This window comes from Neopelma chrysocephalum, unplaced genomic scaffold (assembly GCF_003984885.1).
Source record: "Neopelma chrysocephalum unplaced genomic scaffold, ASM398488v2 Primary Assembly neopelma1_84, whole genome shotgun sequence".
NCBI classification, from domain to species: Eukaryota; Metazoa; Chordata; class Aves; order Passeriformes; family Pipridae; genus Neopelma; species Neopelma chrysocephalum.
The window spans coordinates 602067-616117 of record NW_020897746.1 but is presented as its reverse complement, the minus strand read 5'-3'; the positions used below and the strand labels follow the sequence as shown (position 1 = coordinate 616117).

General features: G+C 52.3%; 1 protein-coding gene across 1 annotated transcript in view; it reads right to left on the bottom strand.

The window, feature by feature from the left end:
• The window catches only part of DNAH9 (dynein axonemal heavy chain 9), a 118469-nt gene that overhangs the window by 86315 nt on the left and 18103 nt on the right, over positions 1 to 14051 (bottom strand). The window contains exons 16-23 of the mRNA XM_027691821.1: positions 13019 to 13154; positions 11796 to 11992; positions 11112 to 11530; positions 8985 to 9207; positions 6335 to 6501; positions 5132 to 6002; positions 2686 to 2816; positions 1237 to 1363 (exon numbers count right to left, since the gene is read on the bottom strand). Coding sequence (XP_027547622.1) covers positions 1237 to 1363; positions 2686 to 2816; positions 5132 to 6002; positions 6335 to 6501; positions 8985 to 9207; positions 11112 to 11530; positions 11796 to 11992; positions 13019 to 13154 — 2271 coding nt within the window. The remainder of the gene's footprint in view (positions 1 to 1236; positions 1364 to 2685; positions 2817 to 5131; positions 6003 to 6334; positions 6502 to 8984; positions 9208 to 11111; positions 11531 to 11795; positions 11993 to 13018; positions 13155 to 14051) is intronic.

The window sequence follows — 14051 nt, the reverse complement described above, 5'->3', positions numbered from 1 at the left end:
CAGCTGTGTATTTATGACACTCTGTGGGCTGAAATCACCCAGCAGCAGAAAACAGATTTAAAGCAGAGTTAAAGTTTAGTGGCAACAACAGCATTTTTAAACCTGCCCCATTCACGTGCTCATATGAACACAGAAAATGAAGAAAAGCTTAAAGAAGGAGAGATTACTCACTACTGAAAGGTGGAATAAGGAACTGATTCCTTATCCAACAGTCTCCATTTGCTGTGAACGTGCTGATTGGGTTTACACACCAATGATGCCTCCCAAACCAGGCAAGTCAGGGCACAGCATTGCCAGAAGCAGCTGAGGATTCCTGGCACAGCTCCAGCAGCACCAATAACCAACCCCAACACTGCCGTGCTCCATATGGAAAAGCACCCGCAGGACTGAATCCTCTCAGCTCTGCCCATGGGGGATAGAGGGGCCTGATCCTTGGGAACAGCAGGAAGCCATTTCCTACAACAGGAAGGTTCCTACCAGTTCCTCCCCAGGATGGCCCAGCAATCCTCCCGAGTCAGCAGCTGGGATGGTGTGTTTGGAGGGATTCCCCACACCCGGCATTCAGGCACCATCCCAGGAGCCCAGCCTGGAGCAGAGCAGCCTGCTCGGTCAGAGGTGCAGAGGGTCAGACACACAGCCTGGCCCTGAGCCATGGCCACTGTCTGACCAGCTCCTGCTTCACCCCCTCCTGGTGCTGTGCTTCCCTGCCCTACGATCAGGACACCCCAGAGCCCTTGGCAAGGGGGAAGGAAGAAGCAGTTACTAGCAAATGCCTTTTCTGCCCTCAAAAAGGGACCTCTCCAAGCCACCAGTGACCAACACTTCCACATTTGAATGACCAGTCCATAGCTCTTCCAACAGCAGATGCTGTTTGGTGGCATCCCAGGTTGGGATCCAAGTTTTGGATGAGATCTTCAAGGTGGTTTCCTCCCACCTCGCTGTGTCCCAGCAGAAACAAAACCCTGGGTTTTATGGCACCAAAACCACAGTTCTGCTCAGTGCAGAGCTCCCAGAACCTTCCACAAGCAGCACCAGAGTTAGATCAGAAAACACCCAGGGCACGTGCTGCCTGTCCAGAATGACAGATGAAGATGAGCTGTGAAAGAGTTATTAATCCACATCAGGGTGGGAGAAAAAGTCCTCCAGAAAGGACACTGCAGAGTCCCAAGACTGCATTTTCCACTGTGACACTCGTGACAGCTGCAAAATGCAAAGCTGATGCATTCCAAGGCTTACCAGGTGTGGGTTAGTGCCGTTGGAAAGAATATCCAATAAATCTGTGGAAGAAATGAAGTAAAATCTGGGAAAGGCCAACCTCTTCATGTCCAGATATTCAGCCAAAGCCTTCTCACACAGAGACAACCTGTGGAGACAAAGCAGATGAACAGAGCCCAGGACAGGGGACTGAAGATCTTTCCATGCTTCGTGCTGCCCTTTGGGTTATCAAGCAGCTTCTCCCCACCATGGGGAAATCCAAGGCACGAGCTGAGCCTGCAGCTGCCTTCCAGCATTCCTGAATGGATCAACACAGCACAAAGTAACTCACAGCTCACTCTCCACTCCGGGGTCAAACACCCAAGAGCCAGGGCAGCCTCATGAAAAAGCAGAAACAGAGGTGGAAGAAGAGGTTGGAAAGATTTGCAGTCTGACCTACTGTTTTAGACGAGCTCTGAACTGCCACAGGTGGTTTCACACGGGGATGAACATTTCCAGAACGGCTTTTATTCTAATGAGCCACATTTTAAAGTCTGATTCCAACCAACTCAGCTTTTTGTGTTTGCAAAGCATGAAAGGAAACTAGTTTGCTCCGATCTGCAAAATGAATCTTGCAGTGTTCACATGCTAAACTGCTGCTGAGCTTACAAAGTTCCTAAATAACATTCTCTGTGAGGAACATTGGCCTTATCCGATTGAAAATAAAATCCAATCTTTATTTGAAATGGAGAGCTGTTACTGCCAGAACAGCTCCACGGGAACTTTGAAGTGTGTTTCAGGTGCATTCATATGTTAAGTGAGCAGTGTCTCCATCTCAGGACACTCAGGTCTTTCCCAGGGAGCTGTTACACCTTGTGTCACACACAGGGATAATTTTGTAAATTAAAGAACATGGGCTCAGCTCTGCTGCAGATATCATGGAATCATGGAATGGTTTGGGTTGGAAGGGACCCCAAAGTCCATCCAGTCCCACCCCCTGCCATGGGCAGGGACACCTTCCACCAGCCCAGGTTGCTCCAAGCCCCGTCCAACCTGGCCTTGGACACTTCCAGGGATGGGGCAGCCACAGCTTCTCTGGGCAACCTGAGCCAGGGCCTCCCCACCCTCAGAGGCAGGATTTCTTCCCAGTATCCAAACTAAAGATCCTCTTCTCACACCCCTTCTCACAGCTATTTCAGACACTGTGTTTGGGTGGCAGTGAGGTCAGGAGCTGTTCAAACCACCTGGATGGCCCTGAACATGTGCAAATTAATAGTCAGGATGAGAATTTGCCCCTACACAAAGCCAGACTCCACTCAGGGGTTTCAGGGTGATGGGTCACAAGTAAAAAGACTTGAGAAAGGTCAGAAAGGCTGAGATTTGTGAATGCAGATAATGCACATCCTCAGAAACAGCCTTGGAGCACAGTATTGACCAACTTCTTAGAGCTGATTCCCTTTGACAAAATCCTGGGACTGACCTTCTACCTACCTCCTCTGAATGTCCTCCAGCTGTTGGGACAGACCTGGTTTATTGGTGGCCTCAACTACATTTGGAGTTTTCTGAACTTCATAGGCCAGTTCTTTAAAATCCACATCAATCCCTTCAAAGCACTTGGAGTCCTAAACAGGGACACAAAGGACACAGTCACAGTGACACACAAGTTGTGTGCTGAGGGATCCCATCCTCTGGGTGTGGCTTTGGGAGGAGGGGAAAGCTCCTCTGCAGAGAGCCTTCTGGCCAGGGCAGAGGGGACCCCTACCCCCCTCCCCAAGAGCTCTCCCACCCATGTGCCTGGAACAAGTCCCCAGTCAGGCCTTTGCCTTGTCATTGTACCCCACAGGAGCTGTGGATAAAGTGATCCGTGCAGAAGCCAATCCCTAGGACCACCCATTCCCACGGGATTGAATTCCCCCTTGAATAGCTCCTCCTGACTCCTCAGCTCCCATGTCCAGATGAATTACCCATTTTCCCTGATCACAGCAGGGGAGATGCTCCCATATGGGGGAAAGGCCACCAATCTCAAGGGTGTTCCACTGTCCCCTCCTGCCACACTGCCCACCCTGATGTGGGTATGGTGGCTGGAAGAGCAGAGCTCTTCCTTGTCTTGAGTAGGGCCATGGAACCCCAGACCACCAGCAGAGGAGCTCCCTGACACCCAACAGAGACCCTGAATTTCTGGAGCTAAATAGCAAAAAATAGATAAGTTATGTTCAAAATGTCCCTGCTCCCCCTTTCTTCCCAAGCTGAGCTTCCTGAGTGAGACAGGACACTGAATAAAAGTGCTCCCAGCTTTCCTCAGAACACTCCCACATTAACCTGTGTTAAGCCCCTGTAGCAAGGCTGTGGCTGAAGTCATTCATGGAATCATAAAATAATAGGATGGTTTGGGTTAGAAGGGACTTTAGAGATCATCTGGATCCCTCCGCCTTCACTAAACCAGGTTGCTCCAAGTCCCATCCAGCCTGGTCTTGGACACTTCTAGGGATGAGAATTCCACAACCTCTCTGGGCAACCTGTGCCAGGGCCTCAGCACCCTCACAGGGAAGGATTTCTTCCCTAACATCAAAACTAAACCTGCCCTCTGTCAGTTTGAAGCCATTTCCCCTTGTCCTGTCCCTCCATCCCTTGTTCCAAGCCCGTCTCCAGCTCTCCTGGATCCCCTTTAAGCACTGGAAGAGGCTCTAAGGTCTCCCCAGAGGCTTCACTTCTCCAGGTTGAACACCCCCAGCTCTCCCAGCCTGTCAGCCAGCTCCAGATGTGCATCCTGGCCCTGTCAGCACAGACCCCCCACCCCTGGATGCATCCCAAGGAGGTCCAGCCTCCAGAGGATCTGAGCTTCATCCTCTGCTATGGAGGGGAACTGGCTGCTGGTTCGTGGCACCTGCTGGGTGGTTGCTGAGGTGCAGAGCCCTGTGAGATGCAGGTTAAACCATGCTGTGGTTTCTGACCCACCCCCAGAGAGCTGGTGGATGTGACATGGTGCTGGCACATGGGACAGCCCTCGGGGCTCTGGGACCAGCCCCTGGACACACAGCCTGGGAAGCCAGGCGTGCCCAGCACTCACCAGAGCAGAGGAGGAACAGTCCAAGCAGCCCAGAGGGAAGGGATGGGGACAGGGTGGGCAATTGTCAGGTGCACACCCTGTCTGGGGGCCAGTCCCCCCTCAGTGACACTGCACAGGCACAGGGACAGTGGGGACACAACACCTACAGCTCACTCCTCAGTGAAAGGCACGTTCCTCCTCAGCACGGCTGCCAGGCTGCAATAACTCTGGAAGCTGGACTCAAAGCCAACCTGAGGGGTTCACCAACGACAACTGCTCCATTTCCCAAAGCAGGAGGGGGAGAAGAGCTGCCCTCCCCCTGCACCAGCACTGAAGGCCAGGGAGGGGATGCTGCCAGAGCTGCCTGGGCCACCTCTGGTTTGATAAGTGGGCACAGCCCCAAGGCTGCCAGAGCTCCAGGAGGGTTTGGCTGATCCTCTGGGGCACAGGGAGTGACTCTTGGGGATGGGCCTGTGCAGGGCTGAGGGTTGGACTCGCTGATCCCTGTGGGTCCCTTCCAGCTCAGCACACTCTGTGATTCCGGGATTTTTAGTGCCTGAGTAATTCTCCCAGTACCCTCCTCTTTGAGGGAAGAGGGAACACACCTGCAGCACTGAAGGAACCAGCAGCCTCCTGCCCAGCCCCAGCAACTCTGGATTTGCTATGCAGCAGTGGAGGGGAGCAAATCAGTCCCTCAGCACAGCTCAGGCACAGCCTGTGGCACAAAAACATCCCGGGGAACTACCACAGCACTAAGGGAGCCTCCAGGGAGAGAAGCAGCGGGAGAAAAGCCCTGCTTGGGGCAACTTGGCACTATAGATAACCCTATTTAATAATGGAGGCTCTTCTTCAATGCTTTCCAAAGAGGAAGCAGGATTTGAGGTTTCCTACCTGGGGCAGCTGTGCCCGGATATCCTCTGAGCCTATGAAGATGCCCTCCAGGTGACACCACGTGCGCTGCACCTCGAACCACAGGGAAAGGACAGAGTCGGCAGTGGAGAGCTGCCTCTGCCAGGCAGACACCTCCTCCAGGAAGAAAGCAATATATTTGGATGACATCAAATTCTGCAGCTGCACCTGGTTGTCTTCCAAAGTTTCAATGAGCTCCTCATCTGACTTCAGCAAGGGGACGTTGGTGCGGGAGTGAGGCTCGTACTGGAACTCCCTGGTGCTCCAAGTCACTCTCAGCTCCTTCAGCACTTTCTCCATGCTCATTTCTCGCACTGCTTTGTCCACAATTCCATGGACCTCACCCTCAAATTTATGCAGGTTGAGCTTGAGGAGGTCAGCCAGCGTGGTGTCCGAGTCCATCACAAACCTCACACCCGTCACCTGCATCAGCTGGTTCCAGTGCCTTTCTCTGATTGCAGGGTTTTGAAGTTCTGCCACCGCCTTCAGGGCCGTCAGCATGTTCTTCACCTTGCTGTCCAGCCCAGTGAAAGCATCCCACGCCCTCATTTCTTTATCCAGATTCCGAATCTCTCTTGCAAACTTTTTACACTCCAGATCCATGTTTTCCACATTAATATCCACCCATTTGGTGGTCTGCCAGTCACTGAGGCTGGTGTTCACCAGGGAGATCATATCCCAGAGCTCTTTGAGAAGACACAGCTCCTTCCTGCACTGCTTCAGTTGTTTATATTCTGGCACCATGACTTCAAACAGACCAGCTGATTCAGAAATCGAGGTCATGGCTGACTCCATCTGTTTAATCTCCATGTGCTTTGCATCCAGCAGTTGATAAGGTTTTTCGGTGTCAAACCTAGAAATAAATGTTTGTTATTCATAAGTGATATTGTAACAACTTCTAAAGAAAACATAAACTAAACAGTGCCTCTGAGAGACATGGGAGAGATGAAAGGCCTGTAGTACACCTTGATGGTACTACATGACACTACTGATGCCACCTTAAAGCAACAATGTGCCCTCAGCATCCAAACTGCTGACACTGGACAGTGTTCCCAGGGACACAACACCCCAGGTACAGCACTGGGAACAGGTATGGAAGGGCTCTGCATCCTCAGGACATGCAGAGATGAGCACATAGAACTTTTTTTCCCTCAGGGCTGCCCTGATGGTATAACCTGTCCATACCTGAAGGGAGCTTCTCTCCCAAACCTCTCCCTGAAGTGGAGCTGTTGGGCGTCGAAGGCGGCGCAGCTCTGGCGCAGGGCCGTCATCTCGTTGGCCTGGAGAGGAGCCACGTGCTGCCTCACAGCCAGGGCCAGCTTCTTCACATGGTTCCACTTCTCTGGCAGCTCCTGTGGGCAAAACAGAACTGCTGGGAGGCAGGACTTGCTGTTCAGTGTAAGATGTGCCTGATCTGTTCATGGGTAACCACAGAAAGTGAAAAGCAAGAGATTCCCTGTCTAAGACTGTAAGAAAGTTTTGTTGGGATGCCTCAAGTTGTGCCTGGGGAGGTTTAGATTGGATATTAGGAAAAAAACTCACAGAAAGGGTTGCAAAGCATTGGCACAGGCTGCCCAGGGCAGTGGTGGAGTCACCATCCCTGGAAGTATGCAAAAATTGTGTGGATGTGGCACTTGAGGACATGGTTTAGTGGTGAACATGGTGGGGGTGCTGGGGTGAGATCTTAAAGGTCTTTTCCAACTTAAACAATTCTGTGATTCTATGAAAGACTAAAGACACAATTTGGGATAAATATTCCCACTTATTCAAAATTCTGAACACTAATGAAGACCAAGACTCTACAAATGACTGTTCTGGTTGTAGAAACATGTTCATAACCACCGAAGAAGATCCCAGACTCAGTCCTGGGCTCACAGGATGGTTCTGTGCTCAAGAGAGAACAGTGATTCTGACATCAAGCCCATCAGGGCAGGGAACCCACTGGGAGCAGCTGAAGGGAGGAGAATGGATGTGGATGCAAACTCCTCTGGCTTCCCAGAACTAAAGGAACAGAGCCTGGGACATTTCCTGCCAGGAGATGTTACATCAGGAGGACTCCAGAAAGCCCTACAGGGCAAATCCCTCCAGGTTGTGTATACAACATCAGTACCAAATGAGACTGGTTTCTTTCTCAGCTCTGCATCCAACTGTGAGTGCACAGCACTGCTGACAATCCCCCCTCCAGACCTGGCATTTTCCTCAGAAAGGGATTTTATTTCTCCTCACTGGGCCTCTCCAGCCATACCCTCACTCAGGCACTGACACCAAGGGCTCTGCTGTCCCCAAGCCCCAGTGCTGTGCTCTCCCCACTTCCCCATGTACTGTCCAAGCCTACAGGAAAGATTTTGGGTTTCTTTTCAGCCCAGTTCACATACTTGGGGAGATTAATGGAGACCCATCAACAGTATGAAAAGAAGGGAAATAACTGAAGGCAGCTCTGAGGCAGCAGAGGTGACCAGAGTGGGGCTCCTGAAGGGTCTCTCCCTGGCACATCTCATTCCAAATAGAAATCATTATCCAGGACCACAGCAGGGCACACATGGAGCTGCTTCCTTTTCTCCTACCGACTACCAGCCCCAGGCCCATCCATCTCCACAGCCACAGGAGGAGCAGTACCTGCAGGAACTACTGGTTTTCCCACCCTATGCAGGAGCAAATCAATCATTCACACACATGTTGCTGCCACTTGCCAGAAAGGACAAGTGTTTTTTGTTATCTCCTGCATCTGCAGGGCTGCCCCACGTCCTCATTTATTCTATGAGGAAAATAAATCAGTTGTTTGAATGTACTTGCACAAACAAACACCACAGCAGCAGCTCCTGGGCAGAGGGATTAGCAGAGCCAGGTTCCGGCTTCATGCTGGACTCAAAGATGCTGCAGCAGCCAGAACACCCATGCAGTGCAGCCCTGCTGGTGTTCAGGGGTCTGTAGGACCCTGGGTATCTTTAGGACTCTTGACTCTTCCAGATTTGGTGACCAACCCCCCACAGATCACGGCTGCACAAGCAGAAAACCCAGGGATTGCTAAACCCCCTTGGGCTCCATCTGAGCCTGCAGCAGAGAACAGGAGCCTTTGCAAGGCAGGAACTCCTCCCCAGCAGCTCCTGCTTTAACCCTGTGCCCTGCACAGACCCCCTGCCCACACCCCCTGCCCACAGGGATCCACAGGGCACCCATCAGCAGGCAGCCACACACTTCTCCACTGCATCCCCTTGCCTGTTGCCAGTGCTTGTCTCTGTCCCCAGGGCTGGTTGGGCACCTCACCATCATTACTAACCTTCATCTCACGGTCCCCTTTCTGGAAATGAAAGGAACTCCCAAAAGAAAACTGACTCATCATAGCCACATGTGAAAAGGTGCCAAAATACTTTCATAACCTGTGATGCCCTCTGGGTCAAGCAGATCCGGTGGTTCAGACACAGTGGAGGCCTGAAGTCCTGTGAGAAGGCAACTCCTCTGCCAACATTATCCTTCCCATCTCCATCGTTGCTAAGAACCAGCTTATTTTAAAATAATTATAATTGAACCTAATTAACAGATGTATTTGAAAATGCATTAATTTTGTTCAAGAGTAATCGCTGGGAGTTGGAGCAGGCAGTTCTATGTTTTTCATACATAACAAAAGGCTTAATCTCTGCTTTAAAAGAAAAATCTCAATATAACTCCAAAATTTAGAGCTATTAAGGCACATCCTACAATAGCAAACTACTATCCACTGAGGCCCTCTAATGACAGGGAGCAGGGCCTTAAATATTCCTGCGATGCTCTTTGGCTCCTGCTGCCTTTGCCATCTGCTCCTTGGCAAACTGTGTGTCCACCACAAGTTCTCACTCACCTCCAGTTGCTGGTGGACTTCCCCTGGCACCTGCTGCTCGTAGGCCCTCAGCAGGTCAATGGTTTCCCTCAGGGGCTCAAACATGGCATCGGTGGCACCGTGTCGCTCCTTCACGGCCAGGAGGTGCCCCATGACCTCCACGAGGCCATCGTAATCCCCCTTCTCAACCTTCCTGCTCAGCCCTTTCTCAGCAGTTTGGATGAACTCCTCAAGGTCAGCCAAGCTGTGGAGCACAAAGCAGGGAGGCACAGAATCAGAGCAGTTCCCGTGGAATTAATATCCAGCCTTCCACAGGCAGCTGGGCTGGCAGGGACAGGGACGGCCTGGCTCTCCTTGCCCACTGCATCCTAAGGGCAGCAGGACTGCAATTCATGCTCAAAAGGATCCCTGGATGTGGTACAGCTTCCTGCAAGGAACAGAAAGACAGGTTGGGACTTCTCAGGTTGGGGACAGGGGAGCTGAGCAGGAGTGTGACAGAGACAGTGAGCTCAGGGGGGCTCTGCAGAGGCGCCTTTGAGAGGACAGTCTGTGCTGTGAGGGAGGCCCTGGCACAGGTTGCCCAGAGAAGCTGTGGCTGCCCCATCCCTGGAAGTGTCCAAGAACAGGTTGGACGGGGCTTGGAGCAACCTGGAACAGTGGAAGGTGTCCCTGCCTGTAGCAGGGGTGGAACTGGATGATCTCTAAGGTCTCTTCCAAACCAAACCATTCTATGATTCTGTGACAGTTTTCACCCCATCTCTTCCAACAGAAGAACCCAATCTTCCCAGATGAACCTGCCAGATTGCAAAGCTCCAACAAACAGGGATTCTCTTTCATGCACTGCCTCACTTCACAAGACAACTCCCTCCCTGCAGGTGGAGGGTGCAGGCAATACAAATTCACAGCAGTTCAGAAAAGCAACCAGACATTTGTGAGAGGGAAAAAATCCATCCAGGTCTTTAAAAACAAAGGCATGATCCCTGTCTCTCAAAGTCCTTGAGCCATAAATCATCAGAGACAAGGAGAGTGTTTGGAGGATGTTTCCATACCTGCTTACCCTGTTCTTAACCTCACCAGCTACTGGGTACTTTTAGCAGAGGTAGAATGGGCTCCTATGTCTCTGGTCCTTCCCAGCACATCCATTGTCCACCTCTCAAAGCACTTAAAAAATAAGTGCCCACTTATATTCTGTGGATGCAGTTGGGCCTAAATGCATCCTTAAATACTTCACCTAATAAACTGCTGAGTCAGGGACTCCCAATAACAACTCCTAAATGCTCCTTCACAGCTACACAAAAACCTCTTTGCACAGAAATTATCTAACAGAATTATGGTGCTGGAAAGACAAAGGAGATCATATCACCACCCCATGCAGCTGCCTCCTCTACAGATGTCTGTGAACACTTCTCTGGGAGCAGCCAAGACCTGGGACACCCTTCACAACTTCACTGAAGTTGTGACCAGTAAATCAGCTGGGGGATCATCCTGCACAGACCTGGTGGCTGAGCAGCTCTTCAGAGCAGGGAATGTGTTCTTTCTAAACTTACAGCCCAAACTCCTCCTTTTTGTACCCTGGAGCCATCTCCTCATGACAGGCTGCCTGAATTTCGATGCTTTCAGAAACAGAGCAAGTACCCCATGGCATTAATGCAGCTTTACCGATGGTCAATGTCTAACCCTACAAAGCAGGCCCAGGGCCCCAGCAGAGATGGGATTATTTGGCTCAGGTTAAGCAGGCAAACACATGCCCTGTCTAATGCCACACAGCAGGTCCCAGGGCCATTGGCTCAGGGATGTCAGTGGTACCAAGTCCACGTCACTGATCCCAATTCACACGCCAGCAGAGACCAGGGGATGGAAGACACAGGGATGTGATGGAGCTGGCACGAACCATGGACCCTTCTCCTGTATTAGCTATCGGAGTGGTCAACAACACTTGTGGAGTTGGACAACACTCTCAGACACATGGTGGGATTGTTGGGGTGTCCTGTGCCGGGCCAGGAGTTGGACTCAATGGTCCTTGTGGGTCCCTTCCAGCTCAGGGTATTCTATGACTCAACTGGTTATCAGTGTGAAACAATAAAGCCCAGTCAAGACAAGAGGAATCCCAGGGCAGGTCCCAGGAGCAGAGGCAGGAGCAGCCCTCACCTGTGTGTGACGTGCTCCAGGAGATGCTGCTTGAACACCAGGCTCCACCTTTTAATTTCATTCAGCAAGGCCGCCTTGAAAGGCCGAGCATCGACCCTCACCCAGCCCTGGAAGGTGCTGAGGGGCTCCATGTGAGTCACCTCCTCGTAGAGCCTCTCGTAGGAGTCGATGTGCTCCCTAAACTGCTGCAGTGTGGGCAGCGCCTCAGGGACCGTGTCCTGGGCCTCGAGCTCTGCGGCCGTGAGGACGCGCCCGTAGAGCAGGAACTGCCGGCTCAGCTCCCGCCGGTCCTCCCCGTACACGTGGGAATAGCGCTCCAGGGAAGCCCGGAACTCACAGCACGAGGACACCACGGCCTGCACACGGCACAGCAGCTCCTGGCGCAGCTCAGCCAGGCCAGACATGTCCTCCAGGTCTGCCTGGAGAGAGGAGAGAGCAGGGGAGGGGAGAGCAGGGGAGTGGGGGGAGGAGGGGAGGGGAGGAAAAGGGAAAGAGGGGAGAGGAGAGAAGGGAAAATGGGGGAAAAGGAGAGTGAAAATAGGGGAGAGGGGAGAAGTGAGAGGGGAAAGGAGAGACAAGAAGGAAGAGGGGGAGGACAGGAGGGGAGAGGAGAGCACAGTGAGGTGGGAGCAGTGGGCACCTTCTCACTGCCACCCAGCACGAGAGAGGGCCATGGCCACAAACCTGGTAGTGGGGGAAGCCACTGTGTGTGGCCAGCCGGGGCACCAGCGAGGAGATGTGGTAGATGCTGTTCAGGAGACTTTCCACCATGTCAGAGAAGCCATCATGTGTGCCAGGGTCCAGGGATGGGTAAAATACCAAATCTGGGATCACCAAATCCAGCTGCACCTCAAACAGGGGAGCAAGCCCTGCCTTGGGATCTGGCAGGGAGGAACCAGGATCTTTCTCAAGGGGAGAAAAGGCATCTTGAGCCACCACTAACATCCTACCAGGAGATGCACACAGGGCAGCAGGGACAGCAGGCAGGTGGGAGGGAGACACTCACTCACAGGGTCCAGGGCTGTTGTGTCTGCACAACACGAGATGTTGGCAGAGCAGCTGGTGTGGTGGTACCCACTGAAGACAGTGGGGAACCAATGAGACACAAGTGATTTAAGGACTGGAAAACATGCTGAGGAAAGCTTTAAAGAGACCAGGCTCTTCAGCTACTCCAAAGGGAGTCTGAGAGCTGAACAATTACAGCAAGTAAGTACTTGCAGACGAGAAAAACAACGGGAACCAAGAGGCTCTTTAATTTAGTGGAGAAAGGCATGAAAAAAAACCCCAGCAACCAGAAACTGAAGCCAGATGCAAATGTGACAATATGTGCAAGTTTTTAACAAGACGGTGAAGAACTGGATGCAATTCTCCCACTCTGTGTGCCAGGAGGGAGGCATTCCTGGAGATGTGCTTTAGTTGGACACAAGCTGCTCTCAGCAGAGGGAGGGAACCTCCCTGGTGGTCTTAGGCAGGATGCCTGATCTGGTGGCTGCTGAGCCCAGCTCGTCTCTTCGCAGGACTAATGCTCAGGGACTCGTTCATGACTTTCACAAGCAGAACCAGCTCTTGAGACTCCCCACAAATGAAAGATTGTGTCACTTTGATGCTTTGGGCATGGGAGGGTGGGAGATTGCTGAAGCCAAAGCCCAGAGCTGGGAGGATGTCTCAATTTTGTCTACCCATTAATCCCTGCAAGTGATGAACATTCATCTCTATCCCTCCCCCCGAGGAATTCAGTGATGGAGTCACCCTCCCTGTCTGGAGGGTCCCCCAGAGACAGGGAAGAGACCCAGTGGAAAGCCAGGAAGGAGAGTACAACTTGTGGGCATGAGGGAGAGCACAAGAAGAGACCTTCCCTCGGAGAGGCTGAGCAGCCACCGTGAGCAGGGGACAGGAACCAGTGTCACCTGTGTTCTCCAGGAGGTACTTGAGCGAGCACTCGATGGCAGTGAAGAATCCATCCAGGACTATCTCATCCACATAATCCACATAGGCCTTCCAGGAATCAGATGCTGGGTCTGCAAGTAAGAGGCTCTGGTTTTCCTGGAAGAAAAAGAAGATGCCTTCAAACACAGCAGGGTTGAGTCTGTTCTCCAAGAGAGCTGCCCACAGCTAAGCACTGATGCCAGTGAGCCCACGGGAACCAGCCTCCTGGAGGGATGGGAAAGATGGATGTTGCTACTGGTGGTATGGCCGCCATTTGCTCCTGTCAGGGGCTGCTTTGTCACCTGGAAAAACTCAAGGGGAAAATGGAGTGCAGAAGAGCCTTGGCAGCTCTGCCACTTGTTCTCCTCCCTGTTCTCTGAGGACACAGGACTCAAGACTGCTTTGCAGCCCTGGGGAAGGGAGCACTGAGGACCTCAAAGGCTCATCCTGAGGCATGAAGACCCAGCTGGTTCTCTTCAGAGTCCAAGGCCAGACAGAGACCCTCAGGAGAGGGCTGGACATAAAACCATCTCCCTCCAGGCCAAGGGCTGTCCCTGACATGCATAACACCTGGCACCAGGCAGGTGAGGAGCTGAGCTTTGGGCCTTCACCTGGTCTGCAGAGGACTCTGAGCTCTGTCAAAGATGCTGGAAAGCACCAAAGTTTGGGACAGCAGCTTTTCTCTTGTCACTCAGCTTCTCCCTGGGCTGGCAGCATCACCTCCTGCTCCAAAGAGGGACAAGGAGTCTGAAACCAAAGGGTCAGCCCCAGCCCGCTGCCTCTGTTGGCAGGTAAGTACCTCGGAGTGTATTTTTCCTTGGAGCAGGATCCCAAACCCGATGCACCACTCCCCTCTAGTGGCTCCAGCAGCCAGGACTGCAGCCAGACCCTTCCCTGGGCTGCAGCTGCTCCCAGTCCTGTCACCAGCTCAGCAATGCCAGACCACAGCCCTACACCCCCAGTCCAGCTCACCCATCAGAGCCAACATTAATTAACACTGGGTAAGATTTTCAA